The 19,539-nt window shown below is 38.1% G+C and overlaps 1 protein-coding gene across 2 annotated transcripts in view; it reads left to right on the forward strand.

Annotated features, from left to right (window-relative positions):
* Nucleotides 1-11,229, forward strand: part of RB1CC1 (RB1 inducible coiled-coil 1) — a gene marked incomplete at its 5' end in the record, with an annotated part of 57,689 nt that extends 46,460 nt beyond the window's left edge. The window contains 7 exons of one of the 2 annotated variants that reach the window (XM_084279910.1): nt 105-345; nt 2,907-2,958; nt 4,051-4,098; nt 5,190-5,248; nt 6,376-6,512; nt 9,495-9,565; nt 9,879-11,229. In XM_084279910.1, the coding sequence (XP_084136036.1) occupies nt 105-345; nt 2,907-2,958; nt 4,051-4,098; nt 5,190-5,248; nt 6,376-6,512; nt 9,495-9,565; nt 9,879-9,956 (686 nt within the window). In that variant the 3' untranslated portion in view covers nt 9,957-11,229. The remainder of the gene's footprint in view (nt 1-104; nt 346-2,906; nt 2,959-4,050; nt 4,099-5,189; nt 5,249-6,375; nt 6,513-9,494; nt 9,566-9,878) is intronic. The other variant, XM_084279911.1, reaches the window with a different exon arrangement.
* Nucleotides 11,230-19,539: the final 8,310 nt, after the last annotated feature.

Below are 19,539 nucleotides of genomic sequence, written 5' to 3' on the forward strand. Positions count from 1 at the left end.
AAAGTTCTGAAAAAGTTTTCATCTTTTCTAATAGGGTAAATCCGTTCACTACAGATTGGTTTTGATCCTTAGTGCTGCTGTTTATTTGAATATTTGTGTCCTAGATTTGATTGAAACGCTTTCTGAAGATCGAGCTCGCCTGCTTGAAGAGAAGAAAAAGCTTGAAGAAGAAGTTAGTAAACTCAGAAGTAGTAATTTTTCTCCATCAGCCTACTCAGCAGCAGCTTCAGAACCTTGTGGAGCCTGTGCACCTGATATTCCCACTGACACAGATAGATTGGCTTCTGACATTGCATCTGAAGGGAGAATGGATTCTACAATGGAAACCAGTATGATGGCTGTGCAGTAAGTATGGGGCATTGTAGTAGAAATAAACAAAGCATGCTCTGTTGGGTGTTGTGAAGTAGAAGTGAGCATGTTTAATGTTCCTGCCTCTGTTCTTGTTAAAAATAATCCTTTAAATGTATGTGTGTGATTGTGGTGTCAAAGTCATCAGAAATGTGTGTTTTGATGACTTCAAAGTATGTGACTTAAAGGTGAAACTTGGCCCCTCAATTATGAGATGAAAAAATAGACCTAAATATAAGAAATACAAGTAAAATGGGAGAACAATTGAAATAGTGGTGTAGGATGGACTGGGTGGCTGCATGTTACTGGCTTATCTTATGAACTGTGATGACTCTCATTTAAAAAAACAACCTACCAACCCCTTTTCTCCTGTTGGTGGAGGTGGCTGCAATAAGATAGCATGATAACATGCCTCGATAAAGGGCAAGGGGTGATAACTCTGCTTGATAGAAATTAGGCTGAATCCTTAAGATTCCAAATAAGTAATGGGACTCAGGTTGATGACTGTGATGGATTGATGATTTATATTATGTGAGAGAAGGACAGGTATTCAGCATCCCTTTGTTTGCAAAACCTCTGAATCCAGTACTGTCAGCTGTGGTGTACTGCTGACATATGAGAAAGTAGTAATGGTTTAAACCCTTACTTGAGGAAATCGGCCAGGACAAGCAACTTACTTCAAACTAAGCTTTTCAATTAAAATTGGTTCTTTTTTGTTTGGATCTGTTAATAGTCTGTATTGAAAACAGATTCAAATAACATTATAGATGTCTGAAGCTATGCTTGACACCCAGAGGTGATTATATAGATCAGAGAATCATAGAATGCTTTGGGTTGGATGAGAAGCAACTTAATGGAGTTTTGTTGCAGTCATCATCTTCACTATATTCTCTATTTTGGCTGCCCTACAATAGCAATGCACTTTGGTATTGGCCTGTAATACCTTGTCTACTAAGAGTCTATCTTTAAAGCTAATAAACACTGATCTGCTCTCACTACGTTACTATGAAGTCTTCTGAACTTTAGTTCAGACTGGTATTAAGCTGTCCTGTTGGTATTTGTCAGAAATCCAGCCTGCTATGAATGTATCTTCTTTTTTTTCAATACTGAGTTCCATGAAAATATACATCAAGTTCAGAGCCTTGATTCTTAAAACAGACCCAAACTGATTTTGTTAAGGTTTTTTAATAGCAAAGACTGTTCCAACTGAAGGTCTTCTGATGATGATGTATGTGAAGTTTTATACAATTTTCATAGATTTCTCTTAACAAATGTAGTTAAATGTACTTAAAACATACTTATTTCAGAAGAGAATTTTTGTTACCAGTGCTTTCTGACTAGACTAAGACAAAATAAATAGGATATGGTACGAGTGCATTAAGTGGACTCGTTACTAGAAGATACTCAACTATTACAATACTCTGTGCAGTATGAAAATCCCTTCAAATTTCAGGAAGGGTATTCAGGAAAAAAACATGAAGACATTTTGTCCAAGGTATTCTGCTCTAGCAGAAGCAAAGAGAAGACTGGAATAGTCCAGAACTTAGTATATTTTTACTGATTCATGAGAAATGTTCTTTGTAGCAGTGTTCAAGGCCAGGTTGGATGGGGCTTTGTGCAACCTGGTCTAGCAGAGGGTGTCCCTGCCCATGGCAGGGGGGTTGGAACTAGATGGATTTGAGGCCCCTTCCAACCTAAACCGTTCTATGAACAAAATATTTTGGCTCATTGTACTCAAAGTCATGTAATAAATAGGCAGAAATTATTGCAGGTTTCTCTTGGCCTCTCCTACTGCATAAGAGCTAAACAGCCTTTTAACTGAAATAAAGTCATGATTAGCATGGCTTAATTGAAGTGTTAATTCTACTCAGTGTTTTGCTTGGGTTTATATCATATTTTGTCAGGCTAGATGAATGGACTACATGTCAAAAAAACTTGTCCATTTTTCCCCCAACCAAATCAGTTTGGACTACAGAATATATTGTTTCATTGTTAATCTGCCTTCAAAAATATATTTTAACTGTATTAGGAATTTTTCTCTGTTATTTAAAATGTTCTTATTAGGATGTTAATACTGTCATGCCCCAGTGTTCCCCTATGTCACATGTGGAGACAATTAAGAAGTTACATTAGTGTCTCTCCACTGGAGTCCCGGAGCACAGATTAGGAAAATACAGCATCATAGAGCTGAACCAGAGCATTAGGGGTTAACTTTCAAAGAATTTGGAGCTGTATCTTTCATCCTGATGTGTTGAAAACAATGCATAGTATGTAGAAATAGCCCCATCTATCTTTATGAACTAATCAGCAACTGAAAATTCACCGGCTTGTTGCAACAAGGAAGTTCCTTATGTTTAAACATGGAAAAAAAAAAATATCCCCCCAAACCTGCCAGAAATGTCAATACTGATTCTTACAGTATCTTTCTGTGCTGTTCCCTGTGTGCTAGCAAATACATGGCAGTCTTCAGTGAGTGAAGATGAGGAGGTGGGAACGATAATTTTTGGTTGTGAAAAAAGAATTCATTTCTAACTTAACAATTTTCTTCTTTCTTGTAGTGAAAATATCCATATGTCTGAAGAAAAGCAGAGGATAATGTTGCTAGAAAGAGTGAGTAGATTGTGTGGTTAAGCATTACAACTAAGCATTTATACATATGTATGAAGATGTGCTGTGGTTACTCTTATGCAATATACTATCTGCTTATAAATACTACTCCAGGAAATGGTTTTCCATTGTACTTATTTTGGGTCAGTACAGCAGTACTGCAAAATAAGTATTAATATTATATTTGGCCTAGCTTAAAGTTTATTTATTCTGCTTATGTAGACTTCAGTATGAGTGAGTTGAGTGTAAAATTTCGTCTTAGGAGTAACAGGTCATTGATCTAGGGATCAATACCATAGCAAAAAAAGTTCTGATTACGTTTTCAGGTTAAGGCATCTAAAGCAGTGGGACAGGAAATAAGATTGGTTTACTTGTTTCTTTTGGAAACAGGTAATTTCTTCTTTTGGGCTGCTGTTACTTAGATAACTTTCATTCTGCCTGGAGTGCATTACAGCCTTGACAGTATTGCTTCTGTAAATTTGAAATGACACTTGTTATGAATGTGCTTAAAATGACAATTTTGTGAAAAAACTGTCATGGTCCTACAGGCTAGAATTCTAAGTTTATGCTTCACACACATACACACACACCCCCTTTTCCCAAATACATAACCTTAAAAGTTACTGGAATCTGAAAAAATTAAGTTGTCCAGTCGTATCTATCTCCATTCCAGTTGCCTTTTTATTGCCTTTTCAGAGATAACTTTTGAAAAAAAAGTTATCTAGCTTTCAGCTTTCTAGGATCATTTAGACTAAAATCTGTGGAGATTTAGAGAACATGAGTGTTTTCTGTTAATGGATTGCAGTACTGCTTGGTTCAAGTGGCTGGATGTTTCTCACTAGGACCCCTTAAATGCTTTATTTTGTCATCTGCTTACAAAGGATTTGTCATGGTTAGAAGTTACAAAATAGTAATATATTACATTTATTTTGCTGCTCTATCAGTGAAAAGTTTTTCAAAGTTAAGGAGAATATTCAGCATGGAGATAAGCAAAGCTAAACAGTAGGTTTTGTAGCACTGCAGTAATTGCTAAGCTTTTTTTACATGTTTATACTACATGAAGTTATTAGTTAATCAGATAAGACTTTCTTTCAGACACTGCAGTTGAAAGAAGAGGAAAATAAGAGATTGAATCAAAGACTGGTAAGTATTTGTGCAGTGCATGTTCTAAGTCTCATGAATAAAATAAGTATAGCTCACATGTTAAGTTTGCACAAATCTAAAAATGTGTCTTCATTTTCAAAATGTTTTAAATGTTGAAACAAGTGACAAATAGGGAACCTTTCAGAGATACCTCAGGAGTCTTCTCATGGAAAAGATTCATGGGACTGTAGAGAAAGACCTTTTTCCAAGAAACATGGACCATCCATAGAATCATAGGGGTTGGAAGGGACCTCGAGAGATCGAGTCCAACCCCAGTGATCAACCCAGGCTTGGGACAGGGGGCGCTCACTTCAGTGGCACCATGGCTCAGTTTTTTACCTGAGCACTGAAGGCCAGTTTACAAGAAAGTCCATATGTCTGAACACTCAGTAACACACAATTAGGAGTGTTAGCAATAATTTAGAGACTGTTTTTGGAAAACCACATATGTCACTTCTGTAAGGTGTGAAATTTTAATTCTGCCTAGCAAATGGAAATACAAACAGACATAGTCTTAAACAGTAATTCACTACTACAAATAGTAGCTAATGCCCATGGGAAGAAAAAGAATACAGTGACCAAGTTCCTTTGATTCCTATACCATGAATTCTTCTCCTTTCATCGACACCTTTATCCTTGTTGGGGGGAGCTCATTGCAGCCTTCCAGGACCTGAAGGGAGCTTATAAACAGGAGGGGAATCAACTTTTTAAAAGGGTAGACAATGGCGGGACAAGGGGAAATGGACTAAAGCTAAAGGAGGGAAGGTTTAGATTAGATATTAGGGGGAATTTTTTTACAGAGAGAGTGGTGAGGTGCTGGAACAGGCTGCCCAGAGAGGTGGTGGTTGCCCCATCCCTGGAGGTGTTCAGGGCCAGGTTGGATGGGGCCTTAGGCAACCTTGTGTAGATCCAGGCCTGGAGGTTGGTGTCCCTGCCTGTGGCAGCGGGGTTGGAAGGGACACCAAGGATCATACAATTTCCAACCCAGAACATTCTATGATTCTATGGTTCTGTTTATCTTAATCATATTGTAACCTGCAATGTACATTTTGTTGTAGCTTGCCAACGCTTTATAACTCTGTTTTTTATAGATGTCCCAGAGCATGTCATCAGTATCCTCAAGACATTCTGAAAAAATAGCAATTAGAGAGTAAGTACATGTGATTATTTTTTTCCATATAAACAGATGGATATACCTTCAATACTAGGTATGTAGTTAGTGTAACAACTACTCTGTTCTTGCTCTGTGATGAAGAGGTGTATAGGTAATCTCTAATTTAGCTGTTACATTGAACCATTCCCGTTTGGGTATGAATCAAATATTCTAACCATTCTAATCTTTTTTTTTGGGGGGGGGAGAGTGGGGAGGTGAGTGGGAAGGCCTTTCTGAATTCTGTGTGTTACCCGTTTTTTTGAATTCTTTTAATTCAGTTTTTTCCTTGACACGGTTCATAAGGGTAATACCTTATGGGATTTATAGAATCCTCACAGAGTTTTCTTTTAGATTATTTTTGTTTACCTTTAGCTTTTCTGAAATCATGCTAAGAAGGAATCTTGTTCACTCTGAGTACTTCATGTGCTTTAACCTGAGCCTGCATCCAAACACTATACAGCTGCTCGATCACCCTCCCCCAGAGGGATCAGGGATAGAATTGGAAAAGTAAATATGAGCAAACTGGGTTGAGATAGGTAAAGCAAAAGGAGCAAGTGCAAGTAAACCAAGGAATTGATTCACCACTTCCCATGGGCAGGTAGTTATTCAGCCACCCCAGGGAAGCAGGGCTCCATCATGTATAATGGTGACTGGGGAAAACAAATGCCATCCCCCTTCTTGATAAAAGATGTACATTTCATCCCTTCTTTGTCCCGTGTGCTTAAAACTTTAGGATTGAATAGCTAGGTAAATGTTTTGATGCATTTTCTCTGTTTAAATTGGCTGGAACTTAAAACACAAAAGGAGTGTTTGTAAACACCAGTATAATGATTATTACCATCAGTATTGGTGAATAAAAATAATATTTAAATTCTAGTATTTCAAGTACTTCTGCTTGTATTTTAAAGTAAAGCCATTAAGTTCTTTAAAAAAAAAATTTGAGGTGATGTGCATAGAATAACATTTCAAAACAGTCTTTTTTAAAAGGTAGTGTCTTACTGACTTGAGTAACAAATAGAAATGTCTGTCCTGCTGTTGAGTGAGGTCTCAATCTCTGCAATACTTGGGAACATGGTGATGAAATTAATGTAGTTTTTAAGTATCTTTTTTTTTTTTCTCCCCAGTTTTCAGGTTGGCGATTTGGTTCTCATTATCTTGGATGAAAGACATGACAACTATGTGTTGTTTACTGTTAGTCCAACCTTGTATTTCTTGCACTCAGAATCTCTTGCTGCACTGGATCTCAAACCAGGTGAGTGTGGTAAGTGTCAGATTAATTCCAGTTATTATCTCCTCCTACAAATAATACTCTAAACTTTCTAACAGTAAGCAATTTTACAACTATTTATGTGAGAAGTATGAGAAACATGTAGTATAGATAGCTGTCAACAATCTTTGTCGCTTCTGCTGTTTATTTTGATCCAAAAAATTTTCCAAGGCAGAATGTTTTAAATTAAAAAATTATGTAGATGTTAATATCTTGGAAAAATAGTGAAAATATCTGTATCTTCAAAGTAGGCAGTAAACAAAAAAAGCCAATTTTGTACACGCAGGGTTTGATAACATGGGAAAAGCATTTCCATCAGGCTGCTTACTATGTAGTAGCTTGAAGAATAATAATATATAATTGTGTGGGACTTAGGCCGGTTTAACTGAACATTTCTTTCAAAACTGCGTGCTCAGTTCTTATTTTTAATACCTGATTTTAGCATGTTTTTTGACAATTACCTTTGGATAAAATTTGCTCTCTTTGTAGCTCATCTTCCACAAAGCACAAAGTTATTGGAATTTATGAACCCAAATACTTGTCTGAAATAACAAAACTTAGAGCACAGTATATAGTGGTTTGCAAGCACTGTTTTTTGTTGATTTTTTTTCCCCCCCCACTCACAGTTTAAAAGGTGTTTAGTGGGCTTATAAGTTTTCAGAGAAGTTTCGGTATGTTCAGGTTGATAGCACGTTTGCTGTTTTTGCTTCCTTAATTTTCATGTTATTTTTTGGTTGGTTTTGGCAGATAGGTAAACTTAGTTAAACTTAGTTCTAAGCTTTTTTAAGTGAGGAAAAATAACAGTGCTTTGCACTAAACTCTGTGCTACACGAAATAGGTGCATATAAATGTCTTTCAACTGTCACACATAACACTTTTTGCAAACTTACCTGTACACCCAACTTCATTGTGGAACCATCCATCCAAAGGAAATTGTTTTATGTCTAGCTTATCAGTAAAATTTTCTGTATGTTCTTGCATGTCAGAAGCTGTCAACTTACCCTCAATGAGCAGACTCCCTGTAGATTTCAGTTATGATGAAAGGATAATAGCTCTGAAATTACCGCATGGTTTGTAGAAGACCAGCAGGCTCCAACTGAATTCTGAGACTGCTGACGGCTATGCCACATGTGTTCTCCCAAACATTACAGACTCAGAAGTAATACTTTCTGAACTATGCCAATAGTAGCATGTACATAACTGAAATATGATTGATTTTATTACTGTTTTTTACATATATAAGGTAAAACACATGTCAGTTGGTGCCAAATCCACTGACCTGTTTTCCTATGGACCTGGCTTGCTTTGTTCCTTACCGCTTGCTAACTAGAGTTCATCTGAAATTTGAGAGAACTGCACATAAAACAAACATGAAGACTTACTATTTGCTTTAGGAACACATCTGTCTCTAGCTCAGTACTTCAGGAAACCTTGTCTTGGTTCTATTTCTGCATCAGGGAAGTGGGGAAAAATAAACCCAGAACACTGGTGGTGTTTGTGATAACTTAAAATTGATGTTGGAACTAGGTACTGCAAATTACTGTTGTAAGGGCTGCCAAAATCTTGCATCTAAATCATAGAATCATTTTGGTTGGAAGAGACCTTTACAATCATCAAGTCCTATGATTCACCATGTCCCTAATCCCCACATATACATCTTTCATACTTTCAGGGATGGTGACTCAGCTGCTTCCCTGGGCAGCCTGTTCCAATGATTGACAACCCTTCTGGTGAAGAAGCTTTCCTAATATCCAGTCTAAATCTCCCCAACTTGAGGCCATTTCCTCTTGTCCTATCTCTTATTACTTGGGAGAAGAGCTGGCACCTTGCCTGGCTACTACCTCCTTTCAGGGGGCTGTAGAGAGCAATAATGTCTCCTCTCAGGCTCCTTTTTTCACACCAAACCACTCTAGTTTCCTCAGATGCTCCTCATAAGACTTGTGCTATAGACCATTCACCAGCTTTGTTGCCCTTCTCTGGACACACTCCAGCACCTCAATGTCTGTCCTGTAGTGTGGGGCCCAAAACTGAACACAGCACTCAAGGTGAAGCCTTACAAGCACTGAGTCCAGGGGGTAAGGTCCTTTCCCCTGTCCTGCTGGTCACACTGTTTGACACAAGCCAGGATTCTAAGAGCACTTAGAATGCTGTGATAACACTGCAATTCGTTGAGGAGTAAGAGTAAAACTTCAAACTCTGGTTCTTGAATGACTCATGTTCGAGTCACTAGACACAGGTTCTCATAAATAGTCATGCTTACAAAAGCCTTGATTTGAGTATTATGCAGAGCATGAGTGAGGTGTTCCTTCTGTAAGATTTGATGTTTTCTTCATGCTGTGCTTAGTGATAATTACAAGAGAGCATATCTAGTAAAATGGATGTAATTTCTTGTAATACCAGACAAATAGGCATTTCTCTAGGGTTCGGAAACGGATGCAAGCTGCAAGTGGGCTTGTGCCCACTGCTGCTCTTCTGATCCCTCAGTTTATCATTGAGGCTTTTCACTTTCCTCCTTTCCAAATGATATCGGGTACTCTCAGACTGCAGCCAAAACGAGTAGACTTCTGGGGCTTTAGAATTATTATTTATGGGTAACTGATTTCCATGAACAATACAGAGAAATAATAAAATGTTTCAGTAAGGGCAATAGTAATAGCTGAGTAGAAGATTTTCTATCCTTTGAAATACTTTAGGAAATTCTCACCTTTATATAAGACCAAAATGCCAAGCTGAGTTGACTGGAATAATTTGGAATCATTAAATTGCTGTCAGTTTTGGTTGACATTAGAGAAAAACAAAAGCCAATTTTTAAAACAACTTAAAAGTCTCTTGAAATCTGAAATTATTTAGTTTTTGTTAGTTTGCTTTAGATTTTTTTTTAAGAATTTGTGATTTCAATGAAATAATTTTAGCAAATAATCTGTAATATACTGTAACCTGGAGCTGATTATGCGAAATAATATATTATCTCATTAGCTTCAGGTGCATCTAGGAGACCTTGGGTGCTAGGAAAAGTGATGGAAAAAGAATATTGCCAGGCAAAAAAGGTAAGGAAATAGGAATGGAAAGTCCTCTGATAAAAGTAATAGCAAAGAAAATAAATTTTAATGCTTGTAAAAACTGTGAAAAGTGTTTTCTGCATAATAAGTGTGATAAAACAGTTCTGCCACTCCTAATCTGGTTTTCAGTCAGTTAATAGCAAGAGAAGGGGAACTTTGGGGGTGGGGGGAAAGAGTAAACAAGCAGGCTCCAAAAGGCTCAATATTTTGAGGGGGAAATCCATTTCTACTTGAAAATAAAAGCCAGAGGAATAATCCCATATTTCTAATATAATTTGTTGCTTGTTTGTTTTTTTTGTAGGCACAAAACAGATTCAAAGTTCCTTTGGGTACAAAATTCTACAGAGTGAAAGCAGTACCATGGAACAAGAAAGTATAACACAACAAAATTTTAGTTTGTTCTGTCTCCATTCTTTTTTGACTTGTCCTTCAGTGCTCGTTCATCGCTCCAAATACCAGGCCATCTTTTTATACTGAGGTCATGTGACAAGATACGTCATTGATGTACTGCTTTTACTTTTTAACAGGTCACATTTTAGAAAAAAAGAATTTCATCAAAAACTCTGGCCCTAACTGTTCCAATTTTTTACCCAGGTAACTTTAGGAGTGTGGACCAAATGAGTTCATTTTCTCAAAGGGCAGCCACATGGAACATGGTTTGTGAGCCATGTTAATTGCCTGTTAAATATACATTAGCTTGTATTTAGATGTTAAATGTTAGTTGCCATTATTACCAGCATACGTCCTTTTGTGAAATCATTATCAAAGTACTTGCACTCTTTAACAGATTCTTTATATGTGTAAAATTCATCAACTATTTAAAGAGGAGTGTTCATTGCATGCAGATAATCATATAATTTTTCTTCAACATGAGTTTGCCTCAGTAGATGAATAAAAATAACTACTGCAACTTGTTTCATTACATGAAAATGCTCTTTAATGTTTTAAAAAAAAAAAAGAAAACCTTGTAATTTGATAGACCGATTTTGAGAATCGGTCGGTTAGATCTGCAATCTTCAAAAGCACTTTCGATGGATTGATCGCAGGTTCTGAAGGGAAGGACACCTGTGCTGTTTGTTCCAAGTTGAAGCACTTGTTCTTCCCAGCAAAACAGAAATCTCGTATTAATCTATTTAGAAAAATCATATTGATGAAATTGTATTTCATGGTTGAGTTTCAGGAAAAAACTCATTGTACATTAACCATACGAGAGTCATTTAAGTAACAAATTATTGTAATTGTAAAAGACATGTAGAATTTTAAAACAATAAAGATTTGAAACTGTATGTGTTTGAAGTATTTGTGTGCCTTCTAAATACTATCTATGGTATTTGCTTCCTGTTGTTAATCTGTTGCAGGCTTTCTTTGATTCCTTCAGCAGTTTCATTACATAGAAGTACCTAACTTTTCTGAGAGGCATTAATATTCAACAGCGTTGAGGAGTTATAAGAATTACCTTGTAATGTTAAAGAGTTTAAGCAGACAGATATTAATGTTGCCAGCAAACTGAACTGATAAATGACATTTTTCACAACAGTTATACTGGCTACACTTTTAAAATGTAGCCTATTTTATTTTTTAATAACAGTATAAAAAGATGTACCATAAATTTGTAGACAAAGGAAAGGGAAATTCTGGATTCCGCTCTGAGCCTATGTCTAGTACTTAATCTGTTGAGTTACTCAACTATGATTTATCTTCAGAAGGTGTGGAGTGGAGGAGGAAACGAGAAATTGTCATGTGAAAATGTCAATGCTTCTGCCCATATGTTGCAAATAATATTCCTCCAGACTAACCAGTCCACTTGAATACCCAGAAACTTCTGTATATGCTTTATTTAAAATTTTGTTCCATAACAGTTTTAAGTTCAGACTCTTATGAAATGCACGGGCTTGCAATTGTATCACACCTGTGATGAAATAAATCTAAGACAGTTGATCTCTGGTAAACAGAATGTCATTTCGTCAAGTTGCATTCTTACCTCATCGTTAAAATTCCTGGCTGATGTACTGACTTTTTGCAGTTACTTACCAAAAAATGTGCCTTGTCCTTCAGGAACAGCATTGCCATAGCTGAGAACACCCAGCGTCAAATACGTAAATATAGATCTGTAGAACAGATTGGAGGGGAAAGGGGATCACGCTGCAGTATTTTTATTATAACTTAATTTTTGTACTTCAATTAAATGGGAATTTGGTTTAGTCTGCAGTTTGCATGCAGTCTCATTCCTTGAGTCAGCTGAGTCACAAGTGGTGTAATCGCATGTGAAGCACAATTTGTTCCTTTTAACAGGCAGTTTAGAAGGCTTTTGCTCCTCTGACAACATTTCCCAGCCTCAGATAACCTCTCTACTGCTTTGAATATTGTTTGTCCTTCAGGGACTAAATCTCCAGGAAGCCCCCAGGCCAAGCTGAGGCATGGAGTTTTCAGAAAACTAATGCTTTGGACTGATGATACAATTTGAATCAAACTAATGGTTCCTAAAACTTGTATGCTTACTGTGTTAAAGCAAAGAATTCTATAGACACTTGAATAGGAACGTAGATCACTGCTGTTTTCAGAGTTATGTGATAGAGTCCTTATTGTAAGGTATTAACTTTTTTTAAAAAGATTTTCATAGTTAAATCAGTAAATGGGAGGACAGTTATTCCCTGAGTAGCAGCCATGGATCTGTGTAGCAGTGGGCAATCCAAAGCTACCACGTAAGATGCCCTGATTCCAAAGACAAGCAAAAGGTATCCCAGAATTTTCTTCACAGAGGAAAGGATGTGTTGGTTAAGTTCTGAGTTGGACAAAACCCCATCTTATGATGGCCCTATAGGACCATGCGGCAACAAGTGGCTCCCCTTTTTGGGCATGCAAAAAATAAATCTCATTAAGCACCAAGGGCGGTGTGTCTCATTACTCTGTGTGTATGACATACTGTGAAGCTTCTGGCAGGCTCTGGGATGGTGTCTGGAGCACAGAAGTGAAGTGAGTACAAAACTACGTGCTGAGAGTTAAAAGGTAATTCCTTCATCTTTGAAAAAACCCCAAAACAGAAATCTAAGCTTTCTAGTTTCAGTTTATTGCTGCCCAGGTTAATATATATATATATATATATATATACACACACACACACTTGAGCTTATATGTGGACAGTAGCAGTGATGACTTATGATGATGTGACAGTTGTCTTGATTTCTAGCTTAAGCTAGACAAAGGCCTGACTGACATTTGTATAACTCAGAAACACGTGAGCAATATATGAAAGTGAACTTGTGAAGCACCTAAATAGATCCATTAAAATGAAATACTGTAATGCAAACCATGAGGGAAGAAAAAGTCCTTCCCTGCTGATATCTGCCACTTAAAAGTATACCAGGATGTATCTGTTATTGTTACGTGACATCATATTTTTAAAATATAAATAACCAGCAATGGCTTTGGTTTTTAGGAATATTTGTCATGTGTTTCATTTTATAATCTTTATGTATATCCAAAATGGAAATGCTGTCAAACAAACTCCCAACATACTCAGTAATGATTCTGAACAGCGTTGAAAAAAAAATGTAGTTTACATATTTTTTGTATGTCACAGCCTTACTAGTTCCTGAAACTATGCTTGCAATGCACCACCTATGTGCTTCGTCTTGCTTCATAATAAAACTTAGTCTATGGCTATGTAATTTGGGTAAGGAGCATGTTCAGAAGGGATAGAGGGTAGTCAGGGGATTAAGTTTAATCTGAGGTTCCTCTTAATTCTCCTGTGCAGCTGGATGTTGGAAACTTCCCGATTACTAAAAAAGCCTCATGTGCCACTGCTGATGTGTTTATTCCGTGAGTCTGGCTCTGGCCAAAGGGAACGGTATGGCAGAAAGGAACGTGAATGGTAGGGAAAGCTGATTGAAAGCAAATGTTATCCTACAGACTTAACACAGGGGTGTTATAATTTAAAAGGGATTTCTATTTTTTTCTTCTTCCCTAGTGTTCTTGGAAGGCTGTCCCCGTTTGAATACCCTGGGAAGCACATGGCTTTTTGCACGGCTCTGCAGTAGGTCTCAAGTCAGGAGGTTGTGCTGTTTATAATTCAGCTGTGGTTCTTTTGAGTCTTGAGATGGTCAATGAGTACGGCCCGTTTACACTTACATATATACACTTTCCCTAAATATAGATGCCATTACATACGTTGCGTAGCAGGACTGGAAAGTCTGGCCTCTGCCAAGCAAACCTACTCTGTGTCTTTTTGCAGCTCAGGTTTTCTCCTATTAGTGTCCTAATGTTGTCATCCTTTCTAGTTTCGTGGGGTTTTAGCTAGAAGACAGACTGGTTATAAACAGTCACAGCAAGACTTGAGTAGCACATCATGATGCTTATTCATTCCTGTTGTTTTTTCATTAAATAAGTGGTAATGCAGGGAATTATTTCTTAATGCCAAATTGATAATTTTAGAAACAAAAGCATTCACCAGGCAAGACCTATTGCTCTTTCAAGTACATTTGGCTATTGGCCTTCCATGAGCTATCTCTGTGCTGCATTTTAAGGTCATGGTTGTCTTTAGATGGCTTTATAAGCCATTCTGCAGTCTTAAAGCAGTGATAGTTACTTCCTATAGCACTGGCTGGAGTAACGCTTGCTCATAGTGACATCTGCATACAATACCTAGGAGTATGGGAAAGTCTACTCCCCAGACTCCAAACACTGGCTGGCTAAGAGGAGAGTTCAGTGTTGTCACACTCAAGTGGTGTCAGACTCCAAATGTTGAGGTTTGAAGGGACCTCCCAAGGTCATTTTGACCAACCCCCCTGCTTGTTTCTGTGACTTTTCTTCGCTAAAGGACTTGAGTTTACAACTAATTTGGGAAACAATCAGTTAGTCCTTTGAAGTTGATGGTATAATTTAAATGAACTTTACATTTTCAACTTTTCCTTTAAAAAAGAAAATAGTTATCTTAGGTAAGTGCTGGCTTTAAACGTGCTTTTACTATAAAAAGGTTTTTATAATTTTAAATACAGGAAATATCACAGCTATGAAACTTTTCTTATGCCTACTTCCAGCAAATGCACCGCATTTTTGTTCAGTACATTCATTGCTCATTGCAGAGGGTTGGACTCGATGGCCTTTAAAGGCTCGTTCCAACCCAAACTTTTCAATGATCCTACAAATTCCATTTCATAGGTGTAATACAATCTTTCATGTACCATGAATTATTTTTTTTTTTTTTTACAGAATTGTAGGGGTTGGAAGGGACCTCGAGAGATCATCGGGTCCAACCCCCCTGCCAAAGCAGGCTCCCTAGCTCATATTGCACAGATAGGTGTCCAGACAGGTTTTGAATATCTCCAGAGATGGAGACTCCACCACCTCCCTGGGCCGCCTGTCCCAGGGCTCTGTCACCCTCACTGTGAAAAAGTTCTTCCGCATGTTGGTGCGGAACTTCCTGTGTTACAACTTGCAGCCATTGCCCCTTGTCCTGTCTCCACAGACCACTGAAAAGGGGCTGGCTGATTCCCCCTGCATTCCATGCTTAAGATACTTACAGACATTAATTAGATCCCCCCTTAGTCTTCTCTTCTCAAGAATTTGTGGTACCTCACTGCGCTGCTGAACAGTTGCTCCATATCTTGGTCTCAGCTCTGTGAAACTGATTGTGCGTGGCAGCCTTTTGCTTTTCTTTCCTGAACTTCTTGCTTGTTGGACTTAGGTTTGCCTCTTACCTCTTTATCTTAACAGGTGGTTTTCAGTGTATATTTTTACCTTTTAGGCAAAATTACTGAGTAAGGAACAGATTTTTCTGCAACAGGAGGAGTGTGGCTAGTATCACCTAATGAAGAGGTTTGCCAAATGTTGTTAACGGAGAAACTTTGTCATTATGTCCATGTAGATTAAGAAATTCTCTCTCCCAGAGAGAATCTCTACACGAGATCTACCTACTCTAAACACTTGTGTTTGCATCTTAACAAATACTGATACTTGCCGCCAAAGCTGCTCCAGTGTTTTGGTGCTGTTTACCTGCACTGGGAGTACTAGAGGTCCAGAAAAAAAAAAATCAGAAAGTAAGAAATGCCTCAGGTTTTTCTATTTTTTAGTTTGTGAAAATTAGCTGCAGGACTGGGGCCTATGTATTTATATAACCAAGGCATTTCTGGTTTGCTAGCTTATCATTTATAAGCTTAGAGATTCTATAATCACTGTAGGAAAAATACCAAGAAAGAGCAAATAAAATAGCCTGAAGATGCTAGATACTTAAGGAGAAACAGTCAGTTTTAAGAACCTTTGCCTTGTATTAATTTAAGCAAGTGGAATGTTAGCATTTAATGTCTAATTAATTGTGGTTTTAAATGGGGGACTGCTGAGCTGTACCTCTCACAAGGTGCTGGTCAGCATTAGTTGACTACCATGGCCTGTGAATGCTGGGGTGCCTGTTTAGCAAAGCAGTTGAAATAGTAGAGAAAGCTGATGATGAATACTGAACTTAGCAAAGAAGCTCCTGATAATGTTTTAGAATACTGATTATTTTTTTTTAAACTTCAGAAAAGACCTATATTTTTACATAACTACTTTGTACACAGGAAAAAGGCATTTGTTTCAACTGGAAACAGCTGCCTAAAGTAATCTGTCTGCTTTTAAAAATGGCTCTAAGCCGGAAAGAACACTTCTTGGTAAACACAACTTTGTGGAATTGGATTGAAATAATTTTTCAGAGATTGTACCTTTGAAAGTATTTAGCCAAAAAAAAGCCAAGCATTAAAATACCCTCTTTATTTCAGATCTTGCAATACTCATTGTGTTTATAATCCTTGTGTTTGTAGCTCTTGTGTGTAAATGACTGTTGGTAAGCATGAATAATTTGGCAGAGAGATGCTGCACACAGTTGTATATGCTTCTGGTGACTTTCTAACAATACACTAGAGTTTGCAAAAAATTTCCAAACTACCAGTGAAATGTAAACACATATGCAGCATTGTGGTTCTTTTGTGGCTAGTCCAGAACACCAAACCTTTTGAATCGATGGATAGGATAGGGCAAGAGGTAATGGTTTAAAACTACAAGAAGGTAAATTTAGCCCAAATACAAGGAAGAAATTTTATTGCAATGATGGTGGTGAGACAGGCCCCATCCCTGGAGATATTCAAGGTCAGGCTTAGACTCATTTAAGTTGGAAAAGGCATTTAAGAGCATCAGGTCCAACTGTTACCCAACACTACCAAATCCACCACTAAACCATGTCCCTAAACACCACAGCTACACGTCTTCTAAATCCCTCCATGTGTGGTGACTCAGCCACTTCCCTGGGCAGTCTGGTCCAGCACTTGACAACTCTCTCAGTGAGGACATTTTTATTCTTATCTAAACCTGGGAAAACTTGAGGCCATTTCCTCTTGTCCTATTGCTTGTTACCCAGCAGAAGAGCAGAGCAACCTGATCTAGAAAAGATGTCCCTGCTTACTGCAGGGGTTTGGACTAGATGACCTTTAAAGGTCCCTTCCAACCATAACACATTCTATGATTCTGCAAAGCTCCTGACAGGACCTGCAGCCTGTGGAGAAGCAGAAGCAGGTTTGCTGGGGGGCTTGTGACTCAGGGAGACCAGGCTGGAGCAGTCTGGGCCTGAGAGACATTCTATGATTTGTGCCTACACCCCATAGCAGTGGTGAAGAGCTGAAGCCCTGTGGGAAAGGTCTCACGTTGAAGTTCGCACAGGACTGTGTCCCATGGGTGGGACCCTACACTGGAGCAAGGGAAGGGTGTGAGAAATGTGTAGTCATCGTCTTCCCCAACTAAGAAGGAAAGCAACTCATGAGGAACTGACCAAAACCCCAATTCCCCCAGTCCCAGCCCCAGCCCCTCCCCATGGCACAGTGGTGTGCGGTTAAGAAGGGAGAAAAATCATGAATAAAGTTGAGCCTGTGAGGAAGAGAGGGGTGGGAGGAGGTGTTTTTAGGATCTGGTTTTACTTCTTATTATACTAATCTGGTTTCTCTGTGTGTGGGGGGTGGGATGGGGTGGGTGAATGGATGAATGATTTTTTTTTTTTTAATTCCATGTTGGCTCCATGACACTAATTGCAGAATGATCTCTCCCTGTCCTTATCTCAACTCCTGAGCCTCTGCATATGTATTTTCTCCCCTGTCAAGCTGAAAAGGGGAGTGATAGAGCGACGCTGGGCGTCTGGCCTCCAGCCAGGGTCAAACCACCACACCCTGTATGGTTGAACGTTTGTCTCATTGTGTGGATGAATCATGTTTTCCATTGCACGTACATAGTTTAACCCATCCACTAGTGACAGAGAATAGTGTATGAGCTTTTAACGCCCTGGAGCTGCTTGGTAAGTTTTTAGTACAAAGTTCTTTTTAGGAAAATTGCAACTTCTTACAAACTTGAAGTGTCTCATAGAAGTACCTCTAACATTTATGAAACTTCTCATGAGTAGACAGACTGCTGTGTTCTGGTGTAGAGTCATTCACTGTTAAGGAAAGACACCTTGCTATCTGGCTTCTGGGCTGCTGATTAAACAGCTTTTCTCAAGGGGGTCCCAGCATTCATTTTTTCCTTAATTACAGGAATTAAGCATCAAAACTGCACCCCTTTCTATGCAATGGAACAGTGGCTTAGTAGCCATTAGTGGCATCAGACTCGCTCCCACCTATAAAACATTCTTATAATCAACCATTTTAATTGACACATTAAGAAATCATAAGGAGGAAAAGAGGTTAAGATTACTTTATTTTCTGTACCCATTAAGCGAAGTGTTCATGTTTTAAAATTTGCTATCAGCTTTTTTGTTATGCTGTGTTCCTTTACCTGTCAGGCAATGACTGACTTACTGGGTTTATTTCTCAGACCATTGAAATCAATACGTCCGTGTTGTATCTTTTGCTTTAAACAATAGGCTGCGTAGCAGTTCATTCTGCAGAAACATCTTGGGGTGTCATTGAATCTCATCCTACCTTGGTACTTCTGCTGTAATTTCACTGACAAATTTTGAGGCAGAAATTGATGTTTTAAGGATGGTGGTGTCTACGTGGTAATTACGCCAGTGAATGCATTTCTGCTTGCTTCTTATGACAAATACAGAAGAAGAAATTGTGAACCTGTGCAGATGCTCAATGCAGACTTTGATTTCTTTTTTTTTTCCCCAAGTTGGTAGAATATTTTGTTCAAGCATCATCAATATGGATAAGGAAAAATATTGTTTCTATTGTAAGGAAGAGCAATCTGTACAATGTGTCTTGTGCTTTTACGCATGAAGTCATCTAAATAAGAAGGAAATCTGATGATGTTCAATCATTGCCCAGTAGCTGTTCTTGGAAACCAGATTTAAACGATGAGAAAAATTACAAATCTGCTATGTTGTGCTAATGGCTACATTCCTTTCTTGCTGAACTTTATACGTTGACCAGTGAGAGAAGGATATTCTTAAAGAGTTTATGGTTACCATCTTCTCTGGTACTGAGAAATTAGTTGGAAACCTTTAAAACTGTTATTTTTCAGAGCCTAAAGAGTGGAAAGCCTTTGCTGAGAGCTTGCACTCACATGTGCTAAGTACAGGAACGCTACTGTTAATGACCAGTGGGGAGAATCTTATGCCAGTACAAAAAAGGAAAAGTGGGGAAGACATGTCAATCCTTTTGTTTTCTACTTGTCACGGAATTTACGCCATCTTCCATAAATTCTCTTTGATTGCTTGTCATGTTTTCAATTGCTCCATATTTGTTACATGTAACTTGCTTAATTATTTCTCTGTGTCTGAGATTTGTATCTTTCCACATAAGTTCCTTCTGCAGAAGCTGAATTATTTTGCTACAGGCTATTTTCCTTTACGGCCATACCTCCTCATCTTCAGTAAATATGGTGTCAACCTCCCTGCGTGCACTGTTTATACTTGTGATCCTCATGCTGAATTTACAGGTGGCAAATTAATGCCAGCACCACTTCGCTGTAGACCAAGTTCATTGTCTTCGGGCTGGGTTGTAATGGAA

Source organism: Gallinula chloropus (assembly GCF_964237585.1).
Source record: "Gallinula chloropus genome assembly, chromosome: 2".
In the NCBI taxonomy this organism is placed as follows: Eukaryota; Metazoa; Chordata; class Aves; order Gruiformes; family Rallidae; genus Gallinula; species Gallinula chloropus.